A 16,076-nucleotide genomic window follows, 5' to 3' on the forward strand; every position below is an offset into this window, starting at 1 on the left:
TGAGCCTGCGCTCTAGAGCCCAAGATCCACAACTGCTGAGCCCACGTGCTGCAGGTACTGATGCCCACGTGCCCTAGGGCCCATGCTCCGTAATAAGAGAAGCCACAGCAATGAGAAGCCAACACTTCACAACTAGAGAGCGGTCCCGCTCACCACAACTAGAGGCAGCCCACGGGGAGTGAAGACCCAGCACGGCAATAAACAAATATTTTTAAAAGCATAGTTAAGTTTTTATCTCAATAATTTTAAGGAAAAAAGAACTCACCCACTAAAACTATTTGCACAATTTAACTACATTACTAACATTTTTCAGTACATTGTGCTAAATAATACCAGACTGTAATAGAGAAAAAAGATAAAATGCTCAGGCAAATATATTGATTAAATTAGGGGAAAACCCATATATCTTTGCATTCAATCTCCACAAGTCCCCCAGATTTCTTCACTGAGAATGATGACATAACATTAAGGTGTTGTAGACATCCGCAATACATTTTTATTTCATCTAATATAATGGACTTCGTATCACTGTTATGAGAAACTATTTCCAGAAGGAGGAAAAAAATAGAATTAAATTTGAACTTTAGGGTGGAGTAAAGCCACTGCAGATCCTTTATCAAAGAAAAAGAATATTGGTTTATGTGTATTATCACTAATAAAACCAGACTCTCTCAACCAATCTAGTTGTGTCAAACCCTTAGAGAAGCCTCCTTCTCCTTGCCCAATATGGGTTGAGATTGTTTATTAAATTCTGTAGCTATAGTTATGTTACCAATATTCTAGCAATGATTTTTCAAGAGTAAGGAAAGATTGTTTGGTGAGCTGAGGCTGGAGCTGTGAATAGTGAGAGGAGACTACTATATTTAAACAACTGCCCATGGGTAAAAAACTAAACTAAGGAAGAGAAGGAACATGGGGTACCTAAAAACAAACCTGAAATTGGACCTGAACAGCACTAAGCTTATTAGTCATTTGATCTATCCATGAAGAACATCAGAGAGAGTGTAAGAATGGTTCTTGTGTGAAACAAGGTCCTATGGTCTATATTCTATAGCCTTTGACAGTATTTTAATTACTAAAGAAAGAAAAGGTGGAGAGTGCAAGTATTTTAACCCATTTATCATCATTGAAAACCAAAAAAACACAAAACTTTTTAAAACAAACACAGCAGTCAAAAAATTGTGAAAATCAAAACTTCTTATTTCAAAGAAAATCTGTTAAAAAAGCAAATTACATGCAAACTAATAGAGTTAGACTGAAGAAAGAAACAAGGATTTGAAATCCACTGAAAAATGAATTGCCAAAGACCTCGTGCCTGAGGTACATAAAGAAAAGCCAAGCTCCTCAGGCATTTTCTAATGCTGCTTTTCCGTGCAATCTGCAGCTGTTCCCTATGCTTGACTCATGGGTATCTGGCATCACACTAGCAGACACCCTTTTGGGAGATTGAAATAAAATCAAGTTGCAGCAAGTAAAAAGTGCTAAACACTTGCTTTTGCCTTCTACCCTCTGCACTAACACTTTTAGCAATTTTTTCTCCAATAGTTATGTCCCTCTCAATTCAATAGCATTAAAGTGTTTCTCTTTGACCTTTTCTCTGTTGACTTTAATTCTCCTGAGTCTTCTTAAGGCTCAAAGGATTTGAAATCCACTGACAGTAGATTTGGGAAGGGCTGGGAGCTGGGCGTAATCAACCTTAACATCCATTCTATTCTTAGGGTGAGAGAGTGCTTTGTTTTGTATAGAATGGTGGGGAGGATCCGGAGGGGAATTTTAACTCCAGGCTGTTTTCAGCCCTGTAACTTTCCTTTAACTTATAAGTAGAATCTGATATATGATACAAATGAACATATCTACAAAACAGAAACAGACTTACAGACATAGAGGACAGACTTCATCGAAAAAGCAAGAGAGTTCCAGAAAAACATCTATTTCTGCTTTATTGACTAGGCCAAAGCCTTTGACTGTGTGGATCACAATAAACTGTGGAAAATTCTGAAAGAGATGGGAGTACCAGACCACCTGACCTGCCTCTTGAGAAACCTATATGCAGGTCAGGAAGCAACAGTTAGAACTGGACATGTAACAATAGACTGGTTCCAATAGGAAAAGGAGTACGTCAAGGCTGTATGTTGTCACCCTGCTTATTTAACTTCTATGCAGAGTACATCATGAGACATGCTGGGCTGGAAGAAACACAAGCTGGAATCAAGACTGCCGGGAGAAATATCAATAACCTCAGATATGCAGATGACACCACCCTTATGGCAGGAAGTGAAGAGGGACTAAAGAGCCTCTTGATGAGAGTGAAAGTGGAGAGTGGAAAAGGTGGCTTAAAGCTCAACATTCAGAAAACGAAGATCATGGCATCTGATCCCATCACTTCATGGCAAATAGATGGGGAAACAGTGGAAACAGTGTCAGACTTTATTTTTTGGGGCTCCAAAATCACTGCAGATGGTGATTGCAGCCAGGAAATTAAAAGATGCTTACTCCTTGGAAGGAAAGTTATGACCAACCTAGATAGCATATTCAAAAGCAGAGACATTACTTTGCCAACAAAGGCCCGTCTAGTCAAAGCTATGGTTTTTCCTCTGGTCATGTATGGATGTGAGAGTTGGACAGTGAAGAAAGCTGAGCGCTGAAGAATTGATGCTTTTGAACTGTGGTGTTGGAGAAGACTCTTGAGAGCCCCTTGGACTGCAAGGAGATCCAACCAGTCCATCCTAAAGGAGATCAGCCCTTGGTGTTCATTGGAAGGACTGATGCTGAAGCTGAAACTCCAATATTTTGGCCACCTCATGCGAAGAGTTGACTCATTGGAAAAGACACTGATGCTGGGAGGGATTGGGGGCAGGAGGAGAAGGGGACGACAGAGGATGAGATGGCTGGATGGCATCACCGACTCGAAGGACATGAGTTTGAGTAAACCCTGGGAGTTGGTGATGGACAGGGAGGCCTGCCGTGCTGCACTTCATGGGGTTGCAAAGAGTCGGACACGACTGAACAATTGAACTGAACTGAAGGGGGAAGAAGGGTAGGGAAGGAGAGGGTTGGGAGACGCAAGGTGTTACTGTATTTTGCAGGGAATTTTATTTAATATTCTGTGATAAACCAACATGGAAAATAATATGAAAAAGAATATATATGTATAACTGAGTCACTTCTCTGTACAGCAAAATTAACATGTGTGCATGTCTGCTCAATCATGTCTGATTCTTTGTGAGCCATGGATTGTACCTACTAGGCTCCGCTGTCCATGGAATTTCCCAGGCAAAAATACTGGAGTGGGTGGCCATTTCCTTCTCCAGGTGATCTTCCCAACCCAGGGAGTGAAGCCTCATCTCTTGAATTGGCAGGCAGATTCTTTACCAATGTGCCACCTGGGGAGCTCCACAGCAGAAATTAACACACAACATTGTAAATCAACTATCCTTCAATTAAAAAAAATTAATCCAATGGTACGCATAGGAGGTACCAAGACCATAGAGATATATCCGTGAGACATCATATCTTTCTTGCTTCTTATTGCTTTTTCTATCTGTAGACCTTACCCTGTATGAATATCTCACTAAAAGTCACTGTAGCAGTTAGTAATATATCCCCAAATGTTCTAAGTATAAAAAGTAGAGTTGGAAGTATTTTAAAAGTTTGACTCAGTAAGTCAGGGAATGATGATTCCATGTTGCTATGAACATAACTGGTAGGCAGAATAAATAACCGTGGGCACCAGTGACAGTCAGCCTCCATGTGTCACAGTTTACACTGAAGATCAAACCAAGGGAAATGTGGGTGAAATATGGCACCTTCGTGTTTGATGACGTGTAAAATGATGATACGGACCAAGGCATAAGAGATGTCTCATTAAGTCATTTCTCTTCCTCCTCATTTAGTACAACTGATATAAGGATCTTCCATTTCTTCCTCAGCCTCTCTCACACAAACATATCTTGGAAATATTTCTGAACCATCAAGAAAAGAAAGAAGAATGGTCAGCAGAGTGGAATTTCTTGCTGAAACTGTTCATAACTCATCAAATATCTGGTCACATCCTACAGAAGCAGATGCGGATCCATGTCTGGATGTAAGTGGATTGGATCTGTCACCTCTTACCCTAAGATCTGTGGCTGCATTAGGGCATGTCGGCCCTGAAACACTCCAGCATAGCAACATTGCCAGCCATAGCAACAAGGGGACTGCGTGTGCTGGCTAAATTGGAGAAGATGACCTTTATTTGAATATCTGTATATAGAGAAGGAAATATTCTTAATAAAGTTTGACACATTTTTAATATACGATGATATTTTGAAAGCAATATACTTCCATTGTAATGATATTTTTCTGTCCCTCCAGCTCATTAAAACGAGATTTTTACCTCTATGCTATATTATATTCAATAAGCCTATCTCTGTTCTTTCTCTGGCACTTAAAAAGTAATTTCTGAAATGTAGTGAGTTTATTAAATGAGTTGTTATCAATAAAATGTGACTCCAAGTGAGAGTTTTTTGGATAAATTAGGAATAAGTCCAAATACTTGCCCTATTTTCTGAAGTTGCTCTTTATTAAGAAAGTATACTGTGGTTTTGAATTACATGAGTGAAATGAAATTATATTGGCAGTAGTTAATGAAAAATAATAAATAGTTGCAAAGACAAGTATAATGTAAAGGGAAAAAAATGACATTCCCCTCCAGAGACGTTAGTATGAAAACAGAATCAAACGGAAACTTAATTAGAAAATTCATTCCTTAGGGGGAAAGAAACTCTTTAAAAATGAGTGCCATGGAAAACAATCATTCATAGTTTAACTGATAAATTATGAGTTAATTTACACATAAGAAAATAATTTAAAACATCAGAAATATTCTAAACATTATCATCTCAGATGTTGTCACCAGATACAAAATTACTCATTTCAAGTTTAGACTGAAGGTTTGGGGTGATGAAGAAATAATTCAGACCCAGAAAATGAATACTAATGTATAAAATATTTAAGGAAGACAAATTATTTTCAGCTTCTGTTGGTGCAAACAAATATTAACGACAGGGGCTTTAACACAAGGAAGACCTAGGTTGGATTTTCCTCCTCTGTGACTGTTTCCTCCTCCATAAAATAGAAATTTGAAATAATCAGACCCACATCATAGGACTGGCATCATGTTAGATGAGATAGTTAAAACTCATCTGTAAGAGCTCAAAACATTAGTTATTATGATTATTGAATTTGGCATCTATTAAAAACAATGAAGTGAAATATGAATGATAATATAATTAATCCCACAAGTGACCTATGATGATTAGGACCACTCAATGTGTTTGTTAGCCTCATTTAAATTCTATTACACTTAAGAGAACCTGAATTAAATTACTTTGAAATAAACTGCAATTCAAGTATACCATGAATTGAAGAAAAAACCTTGACTTTACTACAGTAAAGGAGTAAAATGGTACTTTACTACAGTAAAGGAGTAGAGTATGGTACTTTACTACACCTGGCTCATCCTAAAAAGCAGACTATGTGGAGTGTAACAATGGGTGCAATCAAGATGAAGAAAAGGACATGAATTGTTTTACAAGGATTTTCTATCTTTTTTTCTTTTTTTGATGAAGGAAAGCCAGCCTGTCATCAAAGGCCCCATAAAAAGGAATTAGTCGTGTAATTTCTCATTATTTAATTAAACCACTCTCATCATCCCAGGAAAATCGGAAATCCAATGAACATACTACATTGAGAATTAGCATCTTTGTACATTTGTTTTAACATCAGTTCTCAACACCAGTTCTCTGTCTCGCTCTTCTCCAATTCTGTGAACAAGTATCGTGCTCTTTGCTATTTTGATTGTTTACTGTCGTCCCCATCCTGTGCTTCACAAATGGGGACACTGCTGTTCTGCTCATCCCTCACACCCAGTGACTCTGCAGAAGAGCTGGGGCATGGCAGACACTCAGATATTTGTCAAGTCAGTGGGGAAAAAGGGGGAAATTGAATAATAGGGCTAGAAACGGACTATACTTTCTACTCATCACAGTTCATAGATTATATAGGATAGTTTTTTAAAGCGCCCCCCCCCACCCCTCCAAAGTAGGGTTTTGAGTGGAGTGTGCTAACCAGCTGAGGATAATCCACAGTGTAACAAAACTTTTTCTTCTTGGTTCTAATTCAAGTCTTCCCTTTTCTCCTCTGAGGTGCAGAAGTTGGTAAACTGCATGATCCCTGCTTTGGAATAAAATCTAAGAAGGGCAGTAACACACCTGGTCCTAGCAGATGTATACTGCGAAGATGACTGTTTTCCTCAAAGTTTGGAAGAGAGATGGCAGAATATTGAAATGTTACAACCTGTAGGATTCTCAGATTTGCTTTTGAGTTTCCATGGGAGAAGAAGGGAGAAAAATATAAAGATTAATTAAGTGAAAACTATTCAAGTCACACTTAATATGATGCACTTATAGCTCTGTTAATACAAATATTAGAATTTCTAGAAGAAAATATTATAGAATCAGTGGGGAGAGATAAATTAGGAGGTTGAGATTAACCTCCTAATTATTATATTATATTATTATATATACCGTAAATATATAGAATAGATAATCAACAAGGACCTAAAATAAAGCACAGGAAACTCTACTCAGTAATCTGTATTAACCTATTTGGGAAAAGAGCCTGGAAAAGAACAGATCTATGTATAGCTGTACATCACTCTGCTGTACACCTGAAACTAACACAACACTGTAAATCAACTATACACCAATATAAAATTTCATTTTTTTTTCAGTGCAAAAAGTTTTTAAAAAGAAAATATCCCAGTGTCATTCTTTTTTAAAATCATGGTATACTGTATTTAAGATCAATTGTTCACATAAGATTAAGGCTTATAACTAAGGAAGACTTCTGTTCTAAAATTTCATTTTTCTCCTGGAAAGAAATGTCAGACATCATTTAGTAAATGGAATAACTGAAGCCAAATATTTACAAGTGTGACTTCCCTATGATGGCACCAGAAACTAGTTTTCGCACCCCACTGTAAAATTACCCATCTAGTCTTCCAAAAGACATGGACATATTGGAGGTGTCACAAACAATTCAAATGTCATTTTGTGGGAGAAAGTAAAAAAACAAATCTTCTCCAAGAAACCAAATTTAATCAAAATCAAGAATCTTATCTGAGTAAGAATTGATATTTGTTTGAGTCTATATTAAATCTACTTGATGATTCAGTTAACTTCAGTTAACTTTGAATGATTCAAATGCTGTCACAAAGTTTGGGGCAAATGTTAACCTCCTTTAATTAAGTCAGATAACAGAAGAATAATTTGAAATAGCCTCTAACTATGGAGACTGAAGCAGCCCCTGTAGGATTATTGCCATTGCTATCAAATTACTCATCCCCTGGAGTGATGGAAGAAGGCATCCTTATTTCAAATAAGCCTAAATCAGACTTGGGTGCAAACTAAGAGTAGATGAGAAAGAAAGGAGAGAGTAAAGAATATTCTAGCTCTTTTTTTCTTGGATCTGGCTTTTGTAGAATGTCTTAGTCACAAAAAGTATAGAAACATGTCTAAGGACTTTCTTTTCTTACATTCAACTAAAGAATCAAAGAACTAGCTAAATCATGGTGCACCCAGTCTTCCCAAGATAAGGAGGAGGAAGAGAAGTGGAGAGACATAGACGAAGGGGAAAAAAAAAAGGAAGGGAAGAACAATCATTTATTGACTCATATCTGTGTCAGGACTACATTAAGGACTTTTCATACATTAACCATTGTAAATCTTACATCAACCATTAGTATCCCAATTTTGAAAGTGTTAGTCACTCAGTCGTGTCTGCCTCTTTGTGACCCCATGGACTGTAGCCCACCAGGCTCCTCTTCCATGGAATTTTCCAGGCAATAATACTGGAGTGGGTCACCATTTCCTTCTCCAGGGGATCTTCCCAACCAGGGACTGAACCCGAGTCTCCTGTGTCTCCTGCACTGCAGGCAGATTCTCTACCTGCTGAGCCACTGGAGAAGTCAATATTATAGATTTAAAAAATCGAAGGCACAGACAGGTTAAATGACTTTCCAGGATTCTGGAGCAAGCAGCAACACTGGACGTGAACTTGGGCAAACTTCAGGAGATGGGAGGGACAGGGAGGCCTGGCATGCTGCAGTCCATGGGGTGTGCAAAGAGCTGGACACGACTGGACGACTGAACAAAAACAACAAATAGCCACCAAATGCCTCCACTTTTTAAAGTATTTGCTTCAAATAACTTCCAGGAATAACAGAAAATAACAGTGAAGCTTCTAAATAATGTTCTAAGCAGTGTTCCTATCCATACCCCCTAAACATCACTTCCTGAATGTGATGAAGCTGAGTAACTTCACTCAATTCATTATCTGCCTTGGGAAGGTTCAGATGAAGGCAGAAATGTATACACTGAAAGAAGATTGGTCACAAAATTTATTTACTAATTGACTCTGAATGATGATGATGATACTCGAAAATATAAACTAAAAGGAATAGTTTGCTGGTTTGTTTTAAACTAAATTTTAAACACTTCCTTAGGGAACAGTCTTATTTACACCAGAATATGTTTGGTCAGATGCAGAATTTGACTGCATGATGGGTTATTTAGTGAATAGAGAGTAGGAATGGGATGAAGCTACGTGTGTGCATATGGCACATTCAGAGCCAGCTCACCACAACTTATTGAATCAAGTGTGTGAGTTTATATCTACATGCTTATTATTAATACACTTTTGCTCAAAAGTGGGACTGATTTCTTTGTTAAAAATTTAAATTCAAACATCGAAATGAATCCGCCACAGGTATACCCGTGCTTCCCATCCTGAACCCTCCTCCCTCAAAACTACTACAATATTGTAAAGTTTAAAAATAAAATAAAATTTAAAAAAATAAAAAAAAATAAAAAAAAAAAAATTTAATTCAAGAAAGCAGCAAACTAGTCAAAATCAACTAAACTGGCAATCCCATTGGAAATAGACAAATCTTAATATTTCAAGTATATGAGTGGACTCTATCATAATAAGCATGATAAAACATTACAAATATGAAAATGCTATCTAAGCACAGGTAATCAGAAAGACAGAAAGCAGGTACTAGAGTTCTGTTTGATTCAGCCAAACTAATCAGATAAATAAGACCTCACTTAAGAAGGAATTCAGTCAATATACTTACCTGAAATAACTGATTTTTCCACCTCTCAGCCAATCACACCATCCTAACTCTTCCATTTATGAAAAATTCAACTAATTCAGCTCAGATGATTGTATAATTGAGTTCACCCCAAAGCATGCCCAAGCACCCATTACGACAGCAGTATGTATAATTATAAAGCAACTTACATATTTGGTTTCTCGACCAGCTGCTCTTGGAAGAGTTGTAGGCATCTGTATGAAAATAAAAACAATTATGGTACTGAAGTAATCAAGAAAATATTAAAAGATTTAACTTCTGGGATATGTGTTCACCTTTCTTTTCCTATTAAGACTTTCTAACCAGTACTCCATCTTTTCTATACAAAACCTCCTGTTCTTTGAAATTTATTTCACTAAGCTTTACTTTCACTTTATTATTCTCTTTATTGTTGTTATCAATCAGTTTTGAAGAAATTATATCTTATTTATTGATGACGTTCACTCATGGATCATAATAGTTCCTCACACAATTTCAGGATTCACACAGAAGTCTCTATCCCTCAATTCTTTGAGCTGTTCAACTCCAAAAACATCCTCATCTGCTCCGTTTCAATCATCAGCTCCCAGGACTGTTCCTAGATGTGACCTTCACAAATGGGAAACTTCTGAAATTTCATTTCTCACATCTGTCTTTTAGAACTCTACTTCCCATCTACCATCTTCATTTCTCAAACATCCCAACACAACATTTCTTCAGCCTCACTGAGACTTCCAAATTAATGAGCCTTCCCAGCTCCATTACATATGCTTCATATTCTCAGTCGTTTTAATATCTTAATTTATCTTGCTTCTTTCTCTCCTTGTGAGACAAACTCACAAAAACTAACAATAAAAACATAGATGGATCACATTATATATTTCCTCTAAATTTGCACTTGAGATGTAAAACATGGCTAGAGGAACTTTCTCAATCAAGCTAACTGATTTCATTATAAACTATGAAATAAATTTATACATCAAGCACATTACAATAAAAATGAAGAATTAGCTATGGATACAATGGCTTCCCTTGTGGCTCAGCTGGTAAAGAATCTGCCTACAATGAGGGAGACCTGGGTTCCATGCCTGAGTTGGGAATATCCCCTGGAGAAGGGAAAGGCTACCCACTCCAGTATCCTGTCCCGGAGAATATACAGTCCATGGGGTTGTAAGGAGTCGGACGCTACTGAGCGACTTTCACTTTCACTTTTTCACATACACGTGAACCTGGGTTGCAGGGAGAAATAGACGACAAAGCAGCACGTGGAAAGCGTTTTATTTGATGGAAGTTTTGCATCTTGGATGTGGTGGTGGTTACATAACTATATGCTTTGTCAAAACTCATAGCATTGTACACTAAATGGGTAAATTTTACAATGGGTAATTATACCCCCATGAACCTGACTTTTAAAACAGAATTACATAAGCTACAAAAAGGAACTGAACATAAAGACTGAAGAAGAGAATAGATAGTGAACAAATTCTTGAACTGGAATATCAGACCAAGGAATCTTCTTGGAAGAATTAGGAAACAATAAATAGAAAAAAAAAAATGTAAAGATGAAGACATGGAATATAGAAACAAAAGTGACAAAATCACACAGTGAGAGCCCTAGGAAGAAAGGAACATTTGAAAAGATAATGACTACAAATATCCTAAATGTGAGGGGAGGACGAGACTGAAAACTTGAGATGAAAGGCTAAAGAGAGGATCAACTCAGACGCATAAAAGAAAACACACACACACACTTAGACGCATAATAGGAAAAATCAGTAACATCACAGAGACAAAATTCTAAAAGATTACAGTGCTACTCTGTGAATGATCACTCTGCAGTGGTAGAGTAAATATCATACGGACAAAACATTTCACAAGTTATGTTGTTGACAAGAAAGAATCTAGGTCAAAAATCTGTTGAGAAAAGGGGACCTATAATTTTATATCTGGCAAAGCTATAATATAAAAGAAAGGGTAAAATGCTAATCTCAGGAATACCGGCAACAGAATCAGAATACACTTTTCAGCAGGAGTTAAAAAAAAAAAAAGAAAAATCTAGGAAAAATCTATGAATCTTTCAGAAATCAGGATCTAAATAAAGATTAAGCATCTAAATAAAGAATAAATCAAGAAAAATATCACCATTAAAATTCAAATATAGAGGTCCAAAAGATACTAGCAAACCGTGTGTGTATATATGTACATATATAGAGCTCTTGGTTGAAACTGGAAAGTGGAAAATGCTGTGCTATTTAATTTTGGAAAACTACACTTGTAAGTCTGAAAATTGATAGGAAAATCAGCACAGTTATTGTTTTTAATAATTTACATCTAATTATGAACAGTAACAAAAATGCAAACTGAGATTTTCTTCATTTTCAAACCAATAAATGTCAAAATATCCAAAAGAAAACAGTTTAAGTAGAAAATATACACTAAGATGACAGGAACTCATCCTAGTAGAAGAAGAATTGCAATAACTGTTCATGGCTTAAGGTCCCAGATCAACAGAATTCCAGATTAAATATAAAAGTGATATTCAGAAAAATGTTGTCTTGAAGAAAATAAGAGCCTACAAAAGATAAAAAGTAATAGAAAATAGTAAAATTAAAAAAATAACAAAGTATATCTAGGAAACCATGGAGGAAAAACTACAGATATTTTGTGCTTATCAGGTCAGTGTTTTCACACAAGACTAAAAAGAACAGCCTTCCATGTGGTGTCCTAAACGCGAAAAAAATTCAAAGAATGGATATATTTATACATGTTGTACATTCACCTTGTCACACAGCAGGAACTAGCACATCATTGTAAAGCAACAGCACTCTAAAAAATTAATTAATTAAATTTAATTTAGAAAATAAAAAAGAAGGGACTTTAAAAAATAAAAGAAGGTGTACACAAAATTAAATTGAAAAAAGAAAAAGTAGGTTTGGTGTAAAAGTTTTTTCTCTGGTTGTTTTCTTTTTTTCCTGGATGGTGCCAGAAAAAATAAATATGATTTTTATGAGTGTCAAAAGTAGGGAAAACCACTAGACCATTAGGGCATGACCTAAATCAAATCCCTAATGATTATACAGTAGAAGCGAGAAATAGATTTAAGGGACTAGATCTGATAGACAGACTGCCTGATGAAATATGGATGGAGGTTCATGACATTGTACAGGAGGCAGGCAGCAAGACCATCCCTAAGAAAAAGAAATGCAAAAAAGCAAAATGGCTGTCTGAGGAGGCCTTACAAAGAGCTGAGAAAAGAAGAGAAGCCAAAAGCAAAGGAGAAAAGGAAAGATATACCCATTTGAATGCAGAGTTCCAAAGAATAGCAAGGAGAGATAAGAAAGCCTTCCTCAGTGATTAATGCAAAGAAATAGAGGAAAACAACAGAATGGGAAAGACTAGAGATCTCTTCAAGAAAATTAGAGATACCAAGGGAACATTTCATGCAAAGATGGGCTCGATAAAGGACAGAAATAGTGTGGACCTAACAGAAGCAGAAGATATTAAGAAAAGGTGGCTAGAATACATAGAAAAACTATAAAAAAAGATCTTCACGACCCAGATAATCATGATGGTGTGATCACTCGCCTAGAGCCAGACATCCTAGAATGTGAAGTCAAGCGGGCCTTAGGCAGCATCACTACAAATAAAGCTAGTGGAGGTGATAGAATTTCAACTCAGCTATTTCAAATCCTAAAAGATGATGCTGTGAAAGTGCTGCACTCAATATGTCAGCAAACATGGAAAACTCAGCAGTGGCCAATGGGACTGGAAAAGGTCAGTTTTCATTCCAATCCTTAAGAAAAACAATGCCAAAGAATGCTCAAACTACCTCACAATTGCACTCATCTCACACACTAGTATAGTAATGCTCAAAATTCTCCAAGCCAGGCTTCAACAATGTGTGAACCGTGAACCTCCAGATGTTCAAGCTGGTTTTAGAAAAGGCAGAGGAACCAGAGATCAAATTGCCAACATTCGCTGGATCATCGAAAAAGCAAGAGAGTTCCAGAAAAAGATCTATTTCTGCTTTATTGACTATGCCAAAGCCTTTGACTGTGGATCACAATAAACTGTGGAAAATTCTGAAAGAGATGGGAATATCAGGCCACCTGACCTGCCTCTTGAGAAACCTGCATGCAGATCAGGAGGCAACAGTTAGAACTGGACATGGAACAACAGACTGGTTCCAAATAGGAAAAGGAGTACGTCAGGGCTGTATATTGTCACCCTGCTTATTTAACTTATATGCAGACTACTTCATGAGAAACGCTGGGCTGGATGAAGCCCAAGTTGCGATCAAGATTGCCAGGAGAAATATCAATAACCTCAGATATGCAGATGACACCACCCTCATGGCAGAAAGTGAATAAGAACTAAAGAGCCTCTTGATGAAAGTGAAAGAGGAAAGTGAAAAAGTTGGCTTAAAGCTCAACATTCAGAAAACAAAGATCATGGCATCTGGTCCCATCACTTCATGGCAAATGGAGAAACAGTGGAAACAGTGGCTGACTTTATTTTTGGGGCTCCAAAATCACTGCAGACAGTGACTGCAACCATGAAATAAAAAGACGCTTATTCCATGGAAGAAAAGTTATGACCAAACTAGATAGCATATTAAAAAGCCAACAAAGGTCCATCTAGTCAAGGCTATGATTTTTCCAGTGGTCATGTATGGATGTGAGCATTGGACTATAAAGAATGCTGAACACTGAAGAACTGATGCTTTTGTACTGTGGTGTTGGAGAAGACTCTTGAGAGCCCCTTGGACTGCAAGGAGATCCAACCAGTCCATCCTAAAGGAAATCAGTCCTGAATGTTCATTGGAAGGACTGATGCTGAAGCTGAAACTCCAATACTTTGACCACCTGATGCGAAGAGCTGACTCATTGGAAAAGACTCTGATGCTGGGAAAGATTGAAGGCGAGAGTAGAAAGGGATGACATAGGATGAGATGGTTGGATGGCATCACCAACTCAATGGACATGAGTTGGAGTAAACTGAGGGAGTTGGTGATGGACAGGGAGCCCTGGCGTGCTGCAGTCCATGGGGTCACAAAGAGTTAGATACGACTGAGTGATTGAACTGACTGAAAAAATTTCAAAATAAATTAAAAAATCAAAAGAATAGCCTTAAGTTCAGAAGGTCTGTATATGCTAATAAAGGCTAGAAAAATAGCAAAGGTAAGATAGAACAACATATAAGCAACAACAGTATAGTTTCAAAATCAGAGTCAAATCTAATAAACCCTTCTGAAGCCTTATTTATTCTTTTTTCTTGGCAGCTGTCACCACATTAACATTCTCTTAAATGCTGTGCTCTTTTAGCTTCCATGCTGCCACGCTGCCCTGACTTTGCTCTCAGAGTGGACTTCCATTCTCCATGATTGGACCCACCATGTTTCCTTCCTGGGATCTTCATACGGGGTGCCCACAACATCCAAATATTAGTCGACCCCTCCCCAGCCCTCCTACCATTGCCAGATACACAGGCTTAAGGCCTGCTTGACACATACCTTGAATTTATCCTGTCCAAACAAATATAGCCTCTTCATCTTCCACATTATATCTCCCTGTCTGCACTCGATGCAGAGACCAGGAGCTCTTCCAAGATTCTCCTCTGCTTCTCTACACACATCCAAACCCAAGAAAGCCTGCAAGATCTCTTTCACACCTACTTCTCTGCAACTCCTCTGCACCCACTCCATCGAAACCACCATCACTGTTCCTCCTAGCCTCGGTAGCCTCCTTACAGCAGCCATCAGGATCTTTCTCAGCGGTTTCCTACTGATGCTGCTGCTGCTGCTAAGTCGCTTCAGTCGTGTCCGACTCTGTGCGACCCCATAGATGGCAGCCCACCAGGCTCCCCCACCCCTGGGATTCTCCAGGCAAGAACACTGCAGTGGGTTGCCATTTCCTTCTCCAATGCATGAAAGTAAAAAGTGAAAGTGAAGTCGCTCAGTCGTGTCCAACCCTCAGTGACCCCATGGACTGCAGCCTTCCAGGCTCCTCCATCCATGGGATTTTCCAGGCAAGAGTACTGGAGTGGGGTGCCATCGCCTTCTCCGAGTCAAGACATGAAAGCAACCTAAATGTCCATTGACAGAGGAATTGATAAAGAAGATGCGGTATGTATATACAATAATAAATTACTCAGCCATAAAAAATAGTGAAATAATTCCATTTGCAACAACATGGATGGACCTAGCAATTATACTAAATGAAGCAACTCAGACAAATACCATACGGTATCATTTATAAGTGGCATATGAAAAAAAAGATACAAATGAATTTATTTACAAAGCAGAAACAGATCCACAGACAGAAAACAAAGTTGTGGGTACTAAAGGGGAAAGTGGGTGGGGGAGGGGTACATTAGGAGATTAGAATTAACATATATACACTCCTATTAATATATATCAAATAGATAAAAATAAGGTTCTACTGTATAATACCAATATAATATTACTATACTCAATATTTCATAACAATCTGTAAGGAAAAAGAATCTGAAAAAGAATATCTGTGCATATTATACCTATATATATATTTATATAAATATATATATACATATATTAACTAAATCACCGTGCTATAACCTGAAAAACACAACATTGTAAGTCAACTATACTCCAATTAAGAACACAACTAAGTACCCTGTCAAGCTGCTCTGCCTCCCTCACCTTTATCACCATGGTGCCTCACAGTGCCAAGCCCATCACTAACAAGTATTTGCTAAATAAAATACTTGCCTTAAACTTAATGGCCTGGAATAATGCAGTTTTAACTTATAAGCATTAAATATTTGTTAAATAAATAAATAATACAGATGATTACTCACATTATTTCTTAAATCCTATCGCTGTTACATTTAATGTAATATGGGGTATTTTTATATGTTTAAC

At 37.4% G+C, this 16,076-nt stretch overlaps 1 protein-coding gene across 25 annotated transcripts in view; it reads right to left on the reverse strand.

Annotated features, from left to right (window-relative positions):
- Nucleotides 1-16,076, reverse strand: part of MLIP (muscular LMNA interacting protein) — a 294,647-nt gene that overhangs the window by 77,160 nt on the left and 201,411 nt on the right. For all 25 annotated transcript variants that reach the window (XM_059880529.1, XM_059880531.1, XM_024983829.2 and 22 more), the window contains one exon: nt 9,346-9,390. In XM_059880529.1, coding sequence (XP_059736512.1) covers nt 9,346-9,390 — 45 coding nt within the window. The remainder of the gene's footprint in view (nt 1-9,345; nt 9,391-16,076) is intronic.

The sequence above is a fragment of the Bos taurus genome, chromosome 23 (assembly GCF_002263795.3).
Source record: "Bos taurus isolate L1 Dominette 01449 registration number 42190680 breed Hereford chromosome 23, ARS-UCD2.0, whole genome shotgun sequence".
NCBI classification, from domain to species: Eukaryota; Metazoa; Chordata; class Mammalia; order Artiodactyla; family Bovidae; genus Bos; species Bos taurus.